The sequence below is a fragment of the Acanthopagrus latus genome, chromosome 13 (assembly GCF_904848185.1).
Source record: "Acanthopagrus latus isolate v.2019 chromosome 13, fAcaLat1.1, whole genome shotgun sequence".
Taxonomy (NCBI): Eukaryota; Metazoa; Chordata; class Actinopteri; order Spariformes; family Sparidae; genus Acanthopagrus; species Acanthopagrus latus.
Window position 1 is genome coordinate 26938800 of NC_051051.1, and position 19827 is coordinate 26958626.

A 19827-nucleotide genomic window follows, 5' to 3' on the forward strand; every position below is an offset into this window, starting at 1 on the left:
CCTCCCTCACCACCGCAGGGTGTGTGGAGGATTCACATGTAATTACAGGCCAGTGAAGGAGGGCGGCACACTGTGGTGACGTGAGGACGCCAGTCGTGATTTTAATGTTTATTATGAGGAAACCTTTGTGTTCAGAAACGCTTCTTCAGCTTTAAACACAGAACAGCAGCTGGTTATGAAACAGTCTGAGTTCATTTCACCTGTAAGAAATACGAGCATGAGTGAGACGATTGACTCACTGGGTCGGATACCAACTTATCTGGGTTTGAGAAGTCATAAAGTGAAAACTGTTTTTATGGCTGCGCCTGAGGAAAGAAGCTGCTCTGTAAACTGGTGAAGAGAACTCAGTGTTTCATTATCGTCTTAACACAGTTATTATTCTGACACAGTCACAGGTAGATACATTACCTCATAGACATGTGAGTCATTAAATTATAATAATAATGTGCAACGTAAAGAATTATGTCTCAAAGCAAAGTGCACTGTGATCACAGCGACAAAGCACACCGGGATGACTGCGAGTACGCTCCCTGCCGACTGAGCCGGGCAGCTCAGGATCATCTGAGCTCCGTCTGCTCCACCTCCTGCTGACTGTGAAGCCGTCTGGCTGCTGGAGCGAGTGAGTTATAGCCGGGTGGTGTAACATCTCTTCAGTTTGTTTTGACTGATTCTGATTTAGTTGTGGTTGTTGGTTGTGAAAGTGGAGCCTGACACCGAGGCTGTTTGTCTCTGCATCATCAGTCAGTCAGACATTGTTCGTCTGTAGGCGAAAACTCCTCATAGCCAGTTTCTGTATTCCAGTGGATTATGTTACTAGTTGCATAATTTACATTTAGTAAGTGATCACATTTCAGAGTGCTCTAACTCAACCCTGTGGACACACAAGCTGTGTGGAGCAATTTGTCAATTAAAGGAATCTGCAGATTTGTCACCGGTTCACTGGATTTGTGCAGCATGTTTTTAACATGTCGTGCAGAAGAAAAGCTTTGATTCTGCCTCACTGTGACGCCAGACGTTTCTTTATTATCTAGACTCCCATCAATATGTGGACTGTTTAATGATCATGACTTGTAGCTAAATAAGTCGTGATGTTTCTGTGTATTCTGTAATAATCCGATGCTGCTGTGGATTCAAAGTCCAGTAAAATAAAATAACGTCGCTGCTTCTCTCACTTGTTTTGTCCTGAAGATCAGAAGCTGCTGTCTACATTTCTCTTAATCGACGTTTTTGGTGTCATTTTGTTTCCGTGGTGACTTCTGGATGACATCCAGCGGTGATCTCATCTGGAATTAAAAAAAACAACCCTGGATGTCAGTTTCAGTGTGACCTCAGATGTTTCCTGCAGGCAAACGGATAGAAAGAAACCTGAACCACAGTTTCTGTTGGGCCTCATGCTTTTGGGTTTTTGGTTTTCTGATGTCAAACAAGAGAAAAACTCTCTGAGAAGACTTGATACTGTTCTCGTAATCGCACACAAAATGACTTGATGAGGCGTTTTGTAGTGAACACACACACACACACACACACACACACACACACACACACACACACACACACACACACACACACACAAAGAGCCTGTGTGGTAAAATGAGTCTTCTCTCTCCAATAACAACAGATAGTGTTACAGAGCCCTGAGAGCCTCACACACTGACCTAGATTGAGACACACACACACACACACACACACACACACACACACACACACACACACACACACACACACACACACACACACACACACACACACACACACACACACACACTCTCACACACACACACACACACAGGTGACGATGAGGTATTGAGTTCTGGGTTTCGATACTTTGGGCCTTTCAGGAGTAAAACTGAGCTGGTGTGACTGTGATTTGGACCCGTCTGTGTGTGAGACTGAACCGAGCTGTTTTGGACCTTATCAGCGGTTCTTTAAGGTGAATCTGATGTTGTTGAATGTTTCATCACATTTGCAGAATGTTTTCCCTCCAGGCACAGAGATGAAGATCTTACCAGCCTCACGGTGCAGAAGGCTGATAGCAGCATATAAACGGCCTGAGCCTGTAATAATGATCATTCAGCACGATGTCATCTATTGATTGTTTGTACTGATTCATCAGAACATTCTTGACTTTCAAATTAAAACATAAAAGTGTCCAGTGTCGGGAGAAAACCTTCACCAGACCGACAGTCCAAACTCCAAAAGCTTTAAGTTAACAGTGATGTCAGAGACGAGTTTATTTATAAATCACGATTCAGACACGAATATTCCATAGAAATACATTAACAACAAGAAGCAAAACATTAAAACAAGTAAACAGTAATAGACAAAGTTTAAAAGAGACGAGACAAGAATAAAAGTCACACTTCAGTTCAGATCCTTCAAACTGCCTGAGTGAAAGTCTGACGAGCAGAAATGTCTTCAGTCTCGATCTAAAGGAGCAGACCTGCACTTTTCTCTGAGCTTTGGTTCATGATAACTGAACTCTGCTTCTCCATGTTTGGTTCTGACTCCAGGGACTGAAAGCAGAACAGAACCTGCTGACCTCAGAGTCCAGTCTGCTGTGAAGGTGACAGCAGGCTGACTTCTCACATCTGAGAAGCTGCTATCAGAACTCAGAGGTACCAGAACTCGATTATCTCGCAGATAAACATTTATTTATTGAAGGTTTAGATTTTCAACCTGCTTTGAGAAAACGAGGTTTTAAGGACTCAGTTTTCATATGAGCTGATGAGATGGAAGAGTTCTGACAGAGGTGCTCTGTTCTCACAGTGCTCACACACTTTTCTAGGTCAGCTTCACACACACACACACACACACACACACACACTGACCTGTCACCATGAGGTGGTTGTTATCTCGACCCAGCAGCAGTGTGAGCTCAGTGGATCTCTGCAGGAATGTAGCGTCTGCAGGTCAGCTGCATATTAAACTGACCTGAGGTATGTTAGTGAGCCCTGAAAATGAAAAACCACCAACAATAACAACAGCTGCCCTGTGGAAACAGAACCAGGGACTGGATTTCATGAAGAGTTAGTTTGGACTGTGAACACACATGTTCTGATGCAGTTACTTTGTGTTGATATACGAGAGATCCTCATTATTTTGGTTTCCACTTGAACATCAAGACATTTTCTGTGTGTTCACGGGTCTGAGGATGATCCGGGTGTTTGTGGAGCCACCGGATCATTTTTGTTGCATCACCATGGAGCAAATTTAGATTATAAACTTCTAACAACAAAAGAAAAGCGATGTGCAGCCTCTTCTGCGAGCTGGCCCTCCATGTTTGTAGTCCATCTGCTCACTGACCAACAGTCAGCTGATGTCAGTGAGTAAAGAGGCTGTGATGAAGACGATGTCACAGCAGGATCCTTCAGTTCGCTGTTGGCGAGTCGTTTGTTCAATTGTTGCTCAAGAAGCAGCAGAACTTTGTGAACACGTCGGATTAACAAATTCAACATCTCTTTGGTTTTGATTTCACATTTTCACATTTTTTAGTCAAAAAACATATTTAATTCTGACCTGATGTTGGTGTGTGTGTGTGTTGTGGCTGACGTGTGCAGGTGTGTGTGTGTGTGTGTGTGTTGATAGCGAGCTGGTTGTCTTGGACCTGTTCTGAGTCCGGACTGGTTCAGGTATGTGTGTCGGCTCTACTCTCTCTCTCTCTGCAGGAATGAGAAGCATGTTTCTGCCCTGCGGCGCTGACATACCTTCCTCCATACATCACACACACACACACACACACACACACACACACACACACACACACACACACACACACACACACACACACACACACACACACACACACACTCCTTCACGTTCTCTTCACTCTGTCTGCTGTATTTAAGGTGCAGCTGCCTTTGACCTTTGAGCTCTGCAGGATCATAAACCAAACTCCAGATTGAATCCAAACGTTGTTACTGCAGCCACACAGGGTTCAGCTTCACGGCTCTGAGTCGTGTGTCAGTTCAGTCATTGGTTACTGAACCACTGTGACACCTGGATCAGTGTCACAGGTGTGTGGCCATGTGTAGTGTGGAAAACATGCAGGCTACCTTCAGTTTCGTGTGTTTTCATGTTGCTCATTCAAATAGTTTTTTTTTTATTAAGCTAGTTCAGCAAGTGATACAAACACAGTTTCACACTTTTATTGGTCAAAAAACATAATTTTACAGTTACATAAAATGGCTGCTGACTATCTGGATTATTGATCGACGTGTCAGTCGACCAGTCAGGAGCTTCTGTGCCCGCCCTGTGGCCTGAAACAGCCAGTGTGTGATTTAATAAACAGGAGACTTTCTTCTTGTTCCCTCCCCTTCAATGTTTTTCCATCTCAGCACTGAATTTTGACAGTTTTATCTGCACGAAGTGACTGTAAATAAGGAAATATGATGAGTTTCCCTCTTGTTACTTCAGACATGCTGACTTTGAGGTCACATGCGACTGAATGTTTCCTCAGAATAACATGTTCAGTGTTAGTTTCCAGTCATATTGTTATTAGATTTCTGACTGTTTGGGAAGAAAGATGCACTGTGCAGTTTCAATTCAGGTTTTGTGACGAGTGAGCACAGTATCCCTTCGAGGCACAGGGTCCAGAAACAGGGAGAGACAGAACCGGCCCCCTGCAGGAACCAGACTCCTCTCAGCCGGTCTGTGTGGGTCAGAACTCTGCAGTTTCACAATCACTCAGCTTGTTGGAGTTCAGTGAAATCTAAGCTGAGATCTTTCAGGGCTTTTAGCCTCCTTTGTTTTTCTTCCTGTTTGTGGCCTGTATTATTTTCTTACTGCAAAATGAACCTCAGCTCCTGTTTCCTGTGACGATGGCGTCATTTTCACCCGCTGGCTGTGGTGCATCAGTGCTGGTGGTTACTGAGAAACACTTTGAAGGAGAACGTTTGCATCTGAAGCGTTTCTCTTCCTGTCACTCTGACGACCAGTTGATCAGGAACAGCTGAGTCGTGTAGATGAAGCGTAGTGTTCTGGTTTGTCGATGCTGGTTAGTGCAGGTGTGATTGTGTCTGATTCTTCTTGCGTGTTAAAGATTATAAACACAGCAGAGTTGACACGACACTGAGATGCTGCAGGACTTCATGTGAGTCTTATTAATGTAAACTTCACCTGCTGGGAAAGTTCTGGTCCTGATCCTCCACCTGTGGAATCTGGTTGGACCGCCACAGTTTGTGTAGTTAAGAAAACATGACGACAGACTGTTCTTGACATGTGGTGCGTCATGAAAACACACGTCGACATCCTGCTGTGTGTTTCTGTTTCTGTTGGCCAGGAGAGAAACCAGGTGAACCTGAAACATCCCGTCAGCACGACCCTGCTCACACACAATATATACGCTTAATCTGTCTTAAAACATAAATTATCATTTGAGTTCAAACGTATAAACAAGATTACATGAGAGCATCCAGAATAAAGAAGGACAGAGTCCATACAGGTGCTGGACGGGAGGTAACGTACGTCACAATAAATCATCGTCTGATCGAAGAGTTCGAACAGACGCCGGAGTCCATCGTCACACATCTGTGAGTTTTCTGTCCTCATGACTGGCAGCCGTACAAACCAGACGTGTATTTATGATGCAGGACCCAGCTGAATTAAAATGGAGGTTTTCAACGTGCAGTTTCATGTTTTCAGGTACTGGAAAAGCTTAAAAATGCACCTTAAAATGCCTGAAAAGTGCTTGAATTTGAGCATTATGAAGGTGAAACTAATAATGTAGGACAGATTAACAAGTCTTACATGTTCTGTCATAGAAACGTTACTGTTGTGATAGTTGGCTGCCTCAACAGTCGATCATTAGTAAATCATTGATAATATATGATGTTGTACAACAAGTGAGTCATCTTCATCAGGAGTGAACAGAACAGATCAATCAAACGATAAATGAATGAGGTCCGTCTGTTGCTCCTCAGCACTTTATTTCCTCCTGTCATCAGATCTGCATGTTGTGTTCCAACGAGTGTCCTGCATCATAACACATGTTGGGATCAGAGACACACACTCACTGTGTGAAGACAGATGCATGCTGGGACACAGAAAACATAATAACGACACAAAACACAAACGTTCAGCTGATCTCTCGGACTTTAATTCTTTTAGACGAGTGGGTTAAAATACGAGGCCTTAAAAAACCCGACCGGCCGTCTGTCACAAGCATCGACGCGTCAGACTGGATTCATGTATCAGATTTAATCAGAATCTCACCTCGCTGATAAGAAGCAGGTGAGGTCGTGTTGACACTCGAGTTCTGCCGGGTGGAACCGACAGGAAGCTGTGATTCATAACAACCATCAACTGAAAAGCAGAAATACAGTAAATGATGTCGGAGTGGACCGCCACACACACACACACACAGCAGCGTGGTGTCTGATAACAGGTTACATAACATCTGTTTGACTCTGTTGCTACATGCAGATAAGAGTGTGTGTGTGTGTGTGTGTGTGTGTGTGTGTGTGTGGCTGCATTGAGGAGATCTGGATCGATCACTGAGCCTTTTAAAAACAAATTATCAATGTTTAACGATGTGACCAAGAGTATGTGGACGGTCTCACCACATATCATTTATGTCCTCCTTCCTGGTTTTAGTCCCTCAGCTCAGATTGAGGACATGAGAACATGTTGATGCTGCTTCAGGTGACAGTGTGTCTGCGTGGCTCGGTCTCGGGACGTCCCCGTCCTGTTTCAACATGGCGTCCTCCCTCCTGGGAACCGGGCCTGTCACTCTGTTCGATCTCACTCTCCTGGGGGCAATAATGTTTGAAGTTTTGGATCATCAAAGCTCCCATTCATTTCTTTATGATGTAAGAAATAAACTGCTCATGAAGAAAGATTACTGTGGCAGTCGAGACACCAGAACCGGGACAGGACCGGACCAGACCAGTGTGAGCACCAGGCGGACGCTCACATGTGGAACCTGCAAACCAGACACTCCTGAGACACATCTGAAGTAGTCAAATGACAACGGCCACAGAATACGAATGAAAACAATCGTGTGTGTGTGTGTGTGTGTGTGTGATGAGAAGCGTATCAATGAAACGATCAATCACTGCAGATGTGTGTGTGTGGGAATTTAATTTTACAAACACGAAGGAGCTGAAATCAACGGAACCATCTTTAATAAACGCTCCTCCACTTATAACAATCGATACACACACACACACACACACACACACACACACACACACACACACACACACACACACACACACACACACACACACACACACACGAGGAGGGCTGCAGTGATATCTCTGCAGTCGTGTGCCTGACTGCTCTCAGATTAAATTCCTCTTTGTTTGTTTCTGTAACATCAGTCCAGCTGTAACGGTGCTTCAGCTGCAGCCTAGAAGGAAAAAACAGTTTAACACACATCTGTAAAAGCTTCTAACAAACATGCCATCTCTATAATCTGAATCAGGTTGAGCGTGTTTGTTGTGTCTGAACTGTCATCATCAGAATATTTGTGGGTTTGAAGGACGTCTGTAATTATTTTAACTGTGACTGTGAAACAACCTGCAGACCGACGTGTCTCACTGCGGTGCAGACGATTGTGTTAATGATTTGTTCATGTCAGCAGCTGATATCAATAACCGATTATTGCCTGCTTCTCATGTCAGACACCTTCAGTCAACAGATAATTGCACATTCTGTATTTAATATAACTTCTAAGTATCAGGCTGATATTTATCGTGCATCAGGAGTTTTTCAGGAGTTTGACTCGTTGCATCCGAAGTCTATAATCACGTTGATTGCAAACAAAATCTTCCAGATGCTTCTTCTGTTTTTTTTTAAAAAATGTTGTCATCAGACATCAGCTCACATTTGGCAACAAAAAGATTTCCATTCACCTTTTTGTGATTTTAGTCATCGTTTTTAAAGCAGAGACCTTCAATGACAGAAAGAATCTGATGTCTTGAATCTCGTGGTGAAAAACTTTGTGGTCTCTTTATTTCTTCTGTTCGTTTGTTTGTTCGTTTGTTCAACTTCTTTCAGAAAACACTCTGACTAATGATCTTGGATTTGAAAGAACATCTGTGGGTGAAGTTTTGACTTCCTTGTTCAGTTTGCTCAGTTAATGAGTCACCATGAAGTCTCATCAGGATCAATAACACCTGACAGATTCATTCCACGTGTTGTACAGAAAGGTTAATAAAAAACAACCATGTTACTGTATAACATTTGAAATCTGTCTCTGCTGTGTTCCTCCAGGAGGAAGAGATGGAGGAGCAGGAAGAGGAGGAGGAAACGGTGGAGGTGGAGGAGGTGGAGATCATCAACGTCATCCAGCAGAAGCCGATCGAGAAGATCTCCAGGACGGAGGTGAGGACGGAGGTGAGGGACGTCCCGCAGCCGACCAAGATGGACACGCGTTACTTCGGCGAGCTGCTGGCCGACGTCTACAGGAAGAACTGCGACATCCACTCCTGCATCTCCGAGCACGTGTCCAAGATCCGCGGAAAGTAAGTTTGAACTCTTCCAGCCGTCCTGCAGGCGAGGTGTGGTAATAAACCGTCAGCTGGCAGTTTAACTCTCATGACTCAGACTCTGAACACGCGGATCCTCCTGGAAACAGTTTTCCATCATGATGCCATAAAACTAATGAAGAGTCTTTATGAGATGACATCAGGCAGTCTGGGGTCACTATCCCACTGTGTACAGTAGGCTAGTGGGAGGTTGTCATGGAGACGGATGCTGGGTTTGGTGTGTTGGATCAGCACCACGAGCGGCGTGCTGCGACAGGTGAGCGGCGTGCTGCGACAGGTGAGCGGCAGGTTTCGGTTGGTTTCTTTCCATCGACGCTGCTTCACTTCGTCTCCTCCTGCAGACTCAGCAGGTGAACCAGGTGTTTGGAAATCAACGATTCTCTGAATGAAAACCTGGCAAGAGTTTATCAACGTCCTAAAAGTTAAAAAAAGATTTGTTTGACACGATATGAAATGATATTTATACCTCCGGTACGTTTGTTTGATGGTTTCTCTACAGATTTCATGTTGCATCAGAGCCAAAAGTCCAACATGTTAGATTCATTTATGTCAGCAAGCAATCTGTTTACACACACACACACACACACACACACACACACACACACACACACACACACACACACGTCATGCTGTCGTCCTCATTGTTCGTCTTCCTCTCTGTGTGTTACAGGAAACACCAGCTGGATCCGAGCAACGACTACAAGGTGAGACACCGACACGTCTGAATCTGACCTGAGATCAGCAGCGACGACTTCGTCTGTGGTCAGAGAGAAACTTACAGCCTGAACATAAACACACATTGTATCAAGAATACAAGAAGAAAACATCAAACATGAGACGGACAGCTGTTGTTCTGTTGACTCTTTTGTGTTTCTGTCATTTCTAAAATTCATTCCAACAAAATCAGAGAAAAATATTGAGTCCTTAGTTTTTGTGTGCGTGTGTGTGTGTGTGTGTGTGTGTGTGTGTGTGTCCGTCCAGGTGGAGAGAGAGGAGGTGGAGGCTCTGCTTCCTAAAGGAGCCACTGAACTGACCAAACAACAGATCCGCTACCTGCTGCAGGTGAGATCTGATGCACATCCATCAGCCTCTCTAATGTCCTGCTTGTTTATGTTTATTAACCGTTTACAACAACATTATATTGTGTTATAAGCATGTGAATATTTCCTGTATACTGATAATAAATACTGAACAGGAGGGTGAACATGAAGTAAGACGTGGTTTATTGAAGCTCGTACCATCAGGAGCAGATCGGTGTCTCTGACTCTGGTGTTGATTCGTCGGCCTGTTCTCTGCCTCAGACTCGCCTCACTGCAGATAAGAGCATGCGTCTGCTGCTGTCCACCTTCAGCAGCCTGAGAGAGGAGCTGCTCCACATGTCTGAGGACCTGAGGGTACGAACATCACTCTGACACCGACACTGCAGCCTCCAGCATCAGGTCACCTGCACATCTGGATGAGCCACCAGATGTGGAGCCTCCACATGAAACACAATCAAACACGTCGGCAGCACAACGATCAGATCGTCTGACACTGTCTGTAATTCATTATTTTAATGTGACAAACTGATCATTGTTGTTTTGATCAGTATTCTCACACTTGTCACATAACATACATTATTTAATTGATTTCTACATGTATTGTTTAGATGACCTCTGGCACACTTTAGTACCACAGTCATTTATTTGTTTCTGTATTGATCAGGATTGTAACAGTCTTGGTTGTCGATAGGTGAATGATTTCAGTTACAGCAGAAAAAAACAGGTGATATTTTATGTATTATAGATTTTAAACTAATAACTGAAGCTGTTAATAAATGTCGTGGTGTTAAAACGTACAGTGTTCCTATCAGAACATGATGAGTAACATAAAACTTTGACTCCATCAGACATTCAGATAAAACACCAGAACGCTTCGTGACTTCCTCGTTGAAGTGACTTATTGTTGCCTGTTATTAAACTTGACACCTTTTTTAAAACGTTATGAAAGTGAGAAGTCTTCCACTGCTGCAGTTTTTACCCGACTGCATCAGGACGATTATATAAAGAAAACATTTGCATACATGCCGACGTGTCGATCCAGAGCAGTCTGTCCTCACAGACAAACGATCTGATGAGAGTGTTTCCATGTCAGGCGTGAGGCCGCGTGATGACGGCTGATGTGGTTTGACTCCGTCAGGTTCATCGCGTTCTGCGTTCCTGAACATAAACAATTATCCTGTCAGACATTTTAATAAACTTTTCTTTTTTTCAGACATAGAAAAGAAAGAAACACAGGAACAATTCAGACAGAAGAGAGTTGTGTCCAGTTTCTCCAGCTGATGAAAGATGTTATTGATTGATGATTATGATCCTGATGAAATGTAGCGTGTAAATGTTCCAACATGAGGATGTTTGTGATGTTTCAGCGTCTGGAGGCTGAGAAGGAAGCGCTGGAGAGAGATCTGAGTTTCAAAGCTGACCAGGCGAACCAGTACGACTGTCTGCTGGAGGCCGTCAGAGAAAACAACAGACAGCTGCAGGTACACAAGTGTGTGTGTGTGTGTGTGTGTGTGTGTGTGTGTGAGACAGGTGAGAGAGAGGCAGAGGTTGGGTGAGAGGTTCAGACAAACTGATAAATCTGTGGACAAATAACACTCCAGTAATAAAACAACAGTACATCACTGCAGGATTGTTGTTCAGAGTGTGTTTCTGACTTTGTGTGTGTGTGTGTGTGTGTGTGTGTGTGTGTGTGTGTTCTCTCTCCAGCTGTCTCTGAAGGAAACCAGCACGGCCCAGCGCTCTCTGGAGAGTCAGCTGATGAGCACCAGAAACACCGACTCAAGTCGCGAGTTCAAGCTCAAAGAGTTGGAGGGAAGGATGAGAGTGCTGGAGAAGGAGAACGACATGCTGCGACAGAAGGTGAAGCTCCAGAATCAGAACATCCATCAGAATCAGAACATCTGAGCACATCCACCAGAAACACAATACATCAGTTTGGAGATTACTTTGTGTTTGCTGTCCTGAACAAAGATCACGTACTTTTGTCAACTCTGCAACAGGAGTGATGATTTTCTGTCCCCTCCGTCTGTCCCTCAGCTGGCGGGCCAGGCCAACAGCTCCAGCCTGCAGATCAAGACGGAGGAGCTGTCCCGTCAGTACCAGGACCAGCTCAGCTCCATGAGGAAAGAGAAAGACCTGGAGATTCAGAGGCTGCGGGTGAGAATCAAACTCTCACGTCCAACTCAGGACGGATTGAAAACAGTCTGAGGGATTTTATCTGCCGCCATCATGACATCAAAACTCAGACAGTGACGACGTTCCCATGAGCCTCAGCTGCACTTTTGTCCAGTGTTAATTAGTGAATGTTTGCATGCTAATGCCCTGAAGTCAGCTGTGAGCACATCAGCATGGAGAGGAAACTAACAGCACTCTGACTTTCTACAACAAGTTAATCAGCTCTTGTCCGGTCAGCCGACATCAAGCAGGAACATACAGAGTTTCTGTGTCTGTGAAGTCGCGTCGCCCCGCCTGTGTTATCTGGTCTCCATCAGGAGCTGCACCACCCTCTGATGAAGGCCAGACAGGCAGGGTGGTGCAGTCTTCATCAGAAAAAAGACTTATACAGAATATTTGAATATGACTGTCTCTGTGGAAGCACAAAGGGTCATGGCTTATACATGTTCAAGAGGAAGCAACGCTTTTGATGTCTTGAAAATAAAAACAATTTAAGTTTATTTAAGACCCTTCAGGGCTTCTGTTGATGTGCTGCATACAGACTGTCTATAAAACTGAATATTCAATGACCCAAACATTAAAAATACTCTCCTGGAAGATCAAATCCTGCACAACAGGTTCTTGTAATCTGTGTTTATGAAAAATATTGTCATTTACATACCTGCAATGTATTTTCACTAGTTTGTCCCTTGCCTCTCTCCGTCCTCCTGCAGACCCAGATAACGACGATGCAGACGGAGGTCACCACCACCAAGTCGTCGTCAGAGAAAAGTCTCCAGCTCAAGATCTCCGAGCTGCTCTCCATGTTGGAGCAGCGACAGACCACCATCACCCGGCAGGAGGAGGTCTGAGACAGACACACCCACTGTCACTCACACAGACAGACACTGTGACATCGTCTGTGTCTGCACTTCAGTGACTGAATGAGCATAACTTTGATAAAACTGAACACAGACTCCATGTTCAGGGAGGATTAAAAAACTTCACAGTCTGCTGACTGATTTAGGAAACTAGAGAAATCATAAATACAGTTGTAAAACATAATTAACCTCTAACTGATGTACAGCATGCAGGATCTGTAGTTGAAGTCCAACACATGCTAAACCTCTGCTGTGGTTAACAGTCATCATTAACAGCACAAACATGTTGTTTTAAAAATGTGTGTGAAACTACAGCGAGTCAGATTTACTCAAGGAAGTCGTGTTTGTTTCTGACCCGAACGACAAAACTGAAATAAGAGCCACAGAATTACCCTGTTAGATCATCAGCTTTCAGTCCCACTGACCAGAGGAGGGGGGAGTGTGTGTGTGTGTGTGTGTGTGTGTGCATGTGTGTTTTATGTGTGTTCAGTCAGCAGAACGAGGTGCGTGACTCACCTGAGAGGACGCATATAAATATGCAAATCAAGCAGACCAGCTTCTTCCACAGAATCCTCATCTGTTTACACACACACACACACACACACACACACACACACACACATATGAAATACACACTGATCAGGTGTCACCTGTCAGGTCCGACCACATTCTGTGGCCTGAGCGGTGCAGCGAGCTGTCAGTTAACTTCACCTCAGGAATGTTTGTGTTTCCTCAGGCTGCTGCTGAGACGACCTGCTGTTTGACTTTCACACACTCTCACTCTCACACACGCACGCGCACACACACGCGCACACACACACACACACACACACACACACACACACACACACACACACACACACACGCGCACACACACACACAGAGGAACACATGCAGATATCTTGTTTTAATGAGCTTGAATCAGCAGTAACCGTCTGACCTCTTGTGACCCTCAGGAGATCAGGCGGCTGCTGCAGGAGAGGAACGACAGCTCCAAGAACGTCACCAAGACCATCATCACTAAACGGTACGACACCACAGAACCAGTCAGAGCCAGCAAGGACCGGATCACATGATGTCAGAACTTATCCAGCTATCAGATGTCCAGCTGCTTACTGTTCTTCATCCTCGTCTTAAATATCTCCAGAAGGAGCAGTGTTGAGATGTTACCATGGACGTGTGTTGGTATAAGGACTGTGGTTACTAAAGTGAATCCACAGAGCTGGTTGTCAGTTTCATGTAGGAACTATTTTCTGTCTGTATCACTGCACAGTTGATTCGCAAAGAACACAAAGAGCAAAAATATCAGTTTCTGATTTTTGGGGCTCTGAAAGTTTTTTACGTAGTTGCTCAGCAGCTGTTGTCAGTTTGGATTCTCAGCGTTATGTTAACTTTAGATGGATGCAAACGTCTGAAAGCGTCCACAGAAACATCTCAGACCTCTCTGCAGTACGAAGCAGAGGAGTGGATTGTTCAGCTTGAGTCGATACGTCTTCACACGTTGTTTTCTCCATTAGTCCTGCTACTTTAATCTGCTGTGGAGGTGAGAAAACACAGAGCAGAGTATCTGATGAAGGTGACTAAAGAGAAGGAAGAAATACCTGCAGGATTGAACCTGTCCACCAACACCTGTCTGTCCAGGCCACATCTGAACACATGTGTGTGTGTGTGTGTGTGTGTGTGTGTGTGTGTGCGTGTGTGTGTGTGCGTGTGTGTGAGCAGGTACAGGAACCAGTACCCTATCCTCGGCCTGCTGAGCGACGACTACCAGTGCACCTCGCCTGTCAAAGAAGCCAAGACCATCGTCATCGAGAGAACCGGGGAGATGATCAAACAGGTAACAGCAGCAGAGAGCAGATACTAATACGAGCCGCTCGGTGCTGCTCGGCCCAGTGTGCAGGACACGTTCAGGCCTGCAGCAGCTGTGAGGAGTCTGTGAGTCTCGTGATGCCAAGCAGATTAACTCAGTCGGCTTCGAGGCGTCGTGTTAAACTCTCTCACAAAGTCTCAGCAGATTCCACATGTACACACAGAAGGTCACAGTGAAGGTGTCGCGTCTGTGGCTGCGCATGAAATACAGCGTCTGAAGAAATACAACGTTCTGTAGTACGATCGTGTTCAGAAATCACATCTGTGCATGTTTTCAGTTTTATTATTTGGACCTGTTTCTACTTGTAGGTGTAATTTGAGTTTTTTGAAATGTTGCTGGGTCCATAGTGCATTAACCACACACACACACACACACACACACACACACACACACACACACACACACACACACACAGTGATAAAGCTGTTTATTGGTCAGTGAAGCAGAAACTGTTCTGTGAATCTGACCTGTAATCAGCTGATCTGGTGCCACCCTGTGGTAAAAAAAAGGTGCTGCTGCATGTTGAATTGTGTCCAGCGATGTCGCTCAGATGCATCATGGGTAATGTAGGCTCAAGGTTTTTGAAAAAGAAGAAGAATATGTGGAATATAAAAGGTGTTATTTGGTTCTGTTGTGAGTCTGACAGTGTTAGAGGAACGCAGCGACAAAACCTGGAGCCTATGTTACCCACAATGCAACTGTTTCTTTATCAGATTACATGCAGCTTCCTCTGAACACACTCACATGTGGTGAAAAGCTGTTTTTGTTATTGAGTATTGAGTTGTTCTGTTTTTGAAGTTGTTCGTGTCTCGTCATGTCGTCTTCGTCTGTTCTGACTGTGTGGAAATGTTCTGCTCACACACGCTGTAACGACTGCATCTGTGTTCTGTTTATTTCGGAACAGGAAATCATTACAAGCCCTTAAAGACACACTGCTTCTCTCCGACAGGAATGACTGAATGACAAGAAGAGCCAGACGTCATCCCCCCTCTCCCCCCTGCTTGCATGTCCCTCCCCTCCCTCCTCCCCCTCAGGGCTCCCCGGGTTGGTGGTGGTTCAGATCCCCCCTCTCCCTCCCTAAATTTGGGATGATTGGTTCAAATTCTGTCTTTGAACAAATTGAGCTTGTTTGGGGTTTTATTTTGGCTTTTTATGAAACAAATAATCACAAACCAGATCTGTTGAGAGTGCTGCAGCCTCTTGGCTGTGCAGTGGATTAAGGCAGCTGTGTCCAAGCTATCATGACAACTGGGAACTGGGCCGGACTGACGCCGAGCGCAGGACAGGGTTCAGAGCTGAGACGGTCCGAACACCAGTCTCACCTTCAGAACTGAATCCTGCTCGATTAACTTAAAGTTCATGGTTGGAAAAATCTCACTAAATCTCACAAAGAATCAAGAAACACATCGTCTGTGTGCCGTTCTCGCCTGTGATTGGCTTAACGTCACCTGAGAAATCATGAAATAAAAGTGTAATCTACTCTAACACTCACTTGTAAATTCAACACTTACTCTCAGTCTGACTCGTTCATGAACACTGAACAGGCTCACAGCGCACTCTGCTGTACAGACGGGACGTCATGATACATTGCATTTCTGTCATATACTGCAAACCAGTCACCTGTGATATCAACCTGAGTGTTACAACACACAACTGGCTGAACATGTGGAAAGTCTCTGACCAGGAGAAGATTTCCACTTTAAAGTTAAAGACCCTGTCAGTATCACAGGCGGCTGCGTTGTGATATATTGCTGTATCAGTTCTCTGTCCCGTCTCTACCTGGCAGGTGTGCAGATAAACGGTCAGGTGGATCGAGCTCCACGTGACGTCGTCTTCCCTCAAATCAGACGCATGAATCTCCGAGGAGACAAAGTGAAGCTGATTCAGATCCAAACTGCAAACTTAGTCTGAGTGTTTAAGACACACCACCAGTTTTCAGAGGCAGTTTTCTTCTCTGTGCTGAAGTTTCAGTGAGAGTATCAAACAGTTCGTAATGAGTTGATGTGGCGCGGTGCTGCAGCTGGAAGTGTAGGAGTGTCATGATTTGACTTTCAATTTAAAGAAATGATTTGATGATTTGATTGTGTGTTCATGTAGCGTCAGAATAATCAGCAAGAAGTTGTTCTGACAGGTGAAATTCACATGATGCATTCTAAAGTTGTAGGAAATTACAGTACATGAGATGTCGAGGTGGTGGATGACAGGAAACATTGACTTGATGATAATTTGCATATTTCTGAAATATTTTTCACGGCTCACGTTTCATCGTCACACAAATACTTGAAACAGCTGTGAGCATGTTTTTTAAATGTCGCTCACACATTCTGAAGTGAACGACTTCTCAGAAAGTGCCTGAACGCAGCATTAGGGTTAAATTTAATATTAAAGTTGAAATAATTTATTCAGAATGTAGAGACGATATTTCACCAGTAAATCTGGAAGAGTTAAAAACAGAAAGTGACCAGATGAATCAGAGTCGTACGGTGACGCTGACTCCATCCCACGAATCATTACACAAGTTAAAGATGACGGATGTGAGCAGCTCATCAGCAGATGTTAGTTATTATCTGATCAACGTTGTGGTCAGAGGACAGTCGAGAGTCACTGCAGGGAAGACGACGAGCTCACGTGGAACCGAACGCCTCTGAAGTTATCACAGAGCGCCGCCTCAGCTTCCAGTTGTCACGTGTAGACGAACCTGGTGCCATCGAACATTTAACCTCCAGAGAGCCACCACAGCCAGCGTAGCCCCGGGGACGAGGACGTGGATTCTGATCGCTACTCTGCATGTAAATACGTATAAATATAAATCCATATTTGTAATCTGGGCATGCTCAGTGAATGTGTGACCGTCCTGTGACACAGTTCAGACGAACATTTGAAAAATGTTCTAAAGGGGAGTTTTTTTTGTCTTGCTTTGCTTTTGTTTTGGTAGATTTTATGTGTTATGGTCTTTTATTTTGTTAGTCTCAGAGGTGCACGGGGACTTCCTGTTCACATGTTTGTACTGGACCGTGGGATGTCTCACATCCATGAGAGGAACTTGAGTCTCACTCTGGGTGTGATGCATTGTGGGTGTGATGCATTGTGGGTGGGCGGGTGGGGTTGAGGGTGGATGTCTGGATGTTTGGACCTGGAGCATGATGTTGTGGGTTTTATGATGGTGGAAGAGATTTTAAAGCACGATGATAATAATAATAATTAATAATAACATGGAAACAGTTTCTTGAGTTTTCTCTGTTCAAGTGTTTTATTTTAAAGCTTCATGTCGACGGCTTCGTGTCCGCTGGGTGCTCGTCTCTAACGACCTGCAGGCTGATGAATGTTCAGAGTAGAAAGTTTCCAGCTGCCTCTTTATTTATTGTTGCTCTCTGACACTTTCACCTTCCTGAGTTATCACAGATATTGTAGTACAGATGTTGAGTCAGCTGGATATAAACTCACACAACGTTTTTAAACTTCAAACAGATTTCTTTCCTTGTTTTAAAACTCTGCAGCTCCGACATGAATCCCTCCTGCAGACCAAGAGACGGATGTGTATGCACAAAAACACATGCGAGCTGATCTTTCTAACTGGAGAGTGTGAATGTTTCCGACATGTTGGTTTCTGAGAGAAAACTGCAGGTGAAATGATTCGGAGGACGGAACTTTAGTTTGTTGAGGATGTCGATGGTAGTTAAAGTTCAGCAATCAGTAAAATAACTCAGTGGTGCGTTTGTTATCTTAATTTTAAATTATTTATGAGTGATGAATTTCATCATCCTGTTAATGATATTTGTATTTGATCCTGAACTGTGACCCAGTCTGTAAAGAGTTTCAGCTCCGTAGACGAGTCACTGATCAGCTTTCAGATTATTGAGCTCTCACAGCGACGATGTGTTCTCTACATCCACAGCAGTTTGTAACGACAGCAGCTGATCTGTACGCTTCTCATTTTCAGGTCTGATGAATGTTTGAGATGTTTCAGGGAGTTTTTTTTTTTTTTGCATCCATTCTTGGATAAATGAGGGAGTGCAGATGTTTCCACGATGATGATGATGGAGATCTAAAAGGAAGGATTCATGCGCACACAGATTATCCATCTGACAGCAAGAAAGCTCATTTCTGTCTTTGTGCATACACACTGTTTGTTTTATCTGTGAGTTTTATGTCTCTGGCTCTTCATATTAGTCAGCATGGTGAAGACAGAGAAGTGAGACTTTTGAGAATATTCTATTTTTTTATCGCGTTGATTTTGACATTAAACACATTCATATGATTCATCAAAACGTGAAATTTCAGTTGTATGTACACTTTGAACACCAAGCTTGACTCATGTTCTGGGTCGTGGCTGCAGCTAAAGGATGTATTTGGTACATCGAGATTTTATTCTGTATCAAGTTCTGATTCCTCTTTAACATCCTCCGGGTCCGTCTGCAGATTTGGACCGGCCCATTTTATGTGTGACGGCTCCACAATCCTGAAGATTTTAAATATTCAGTCATGTGACCTGTTTCTGTTGTCTAATCATAATTTAAAGTCATGCTGCAATACATGGACACCTTTGCTAATGCTAATGCTAATGCACTGCTACATAATCAGAGGAAGCTGCTGGAGCTCATCGGCTCAGTGCTGCAGAGAATCAAACATTATGGTGTAAACTCTGGCAGGATTGTACTGCTGGACGAGGAGAGGATGAGATTAAGTTTCCTTCATTTTACAGAGAAATTGTTTTAAAATGTTTGAGTGACAGTCTGAGAGAAGAGAGCAGCCCAGTGGACACGGAGCCGAGGTTCTGATCCAAGTAGAAATATGTCGACTGTGACGGACCTCAAGTGCCTCATTGTGTTATTAGTGTGATAGCAAGCTGGTGTTGGACCGCCATCACTGTTCTGTTCAGCTTCAGTTCACAGCAGCTTGTTGTCAGTAATGACCTGTGAGGAGAGCCGGTCCTGCCCGTCTTTGCCAGCAGAGAATTAACTGTATGCTGTAGCTGAATTAACTGGTTGTAGTTGATCTGCAGATAAAGAGTCTGAATTTGTTTTCTCGTATGCAAACTGTTTTTCTCTGTTTTCAGCTCCGGCAGGATTCGGGCTGCTGGCTTCAGCGCCTCGGCCCGGTCCGATAACAAATGTTTCCGCTGTGATAGATTTGATTAAAATCACTTCTGTGTCTTTACAAAAGTTCACATGTTTCGTGTTTTACTGAATTTCCAGTTGAAGTGTGATGAGAACTGCTCGACGAACACAGTACAGTCGAGTTCCAGGAACATTTAACTTCTCAGCTTCTTTTATCTCTCACTCTCGTTTATTTTCCCTTTTTACGTGTTAAATATAACATGATGGTTCATTTTAAAGCTCCATTGAGTAAAAACAGCTTTGAGCTACAGATTGTTTCATGTTACTGAAGGTCGA

At 44.2% G+C, this 19827-nt stretch overlaps 1 protein-coding gene across 3 annotated transcripts in view; it reads left to right on the forward strand.

The window, feature by feature from the left end:
• Nucleotides 1–19596, forward strand: part of pof1b (POF1B actin binding protein) — a 32631-nt gene extending 13035 nt beyond the window's left edge. For 2 of the 3 annotated variants that reach the window (XM_037119851.1, XM_037119849.1), the window contains 11 exons: nucleotides 8215–8465; nucleotides 9160–9193; nucleotides 9471–9551; nucleotides 9791–9883; nucleotides 10897–11010; nucleotides 11237–11389; nucleotides 11567–11686; nucleotides 12418–12549; nucleotides 13521–13591; nucleotides 14287–14401; nucleotides 15339–19596. In XM_037119851.1, the coding sequence (XP_036975746.1) occupies nucleotides 8215–8465; nucleotides 9160–9193; nucleotides 9471–9551; nucleotides 9791–9883; nucleotides 10897–11010; nucleotides 11237–11389; nucleotides 11567–11686; nucleotides 12418–12549; nucleotides 13521–13591; nucleotides 14287–14401; nucleotides 15339–15359 (1185 nt within the window). In that variant the 3' untranslated portion in view covers nucleotides 15360–19596. The remainder of the gene's footprint in view (nucleotides 1–8214; nucleotides 8466–9159; nucleotides 9194–9470; nucleotides 9552–9790; nucleotides 9884–10896; nucleotides 11011–11236; nucleotides 11390–11566; nucleotides 11687–12417; nucleotides 12550–13520; nucleotides 13592–14286; nucleotides 14402–15338) is intronic. The other variant, XM_037119850.1, reaches the window with a different exon arrangement.
• The last annotated feature ends 231 nt before the right edge of the window (nucleotides 19597–19827 follow it).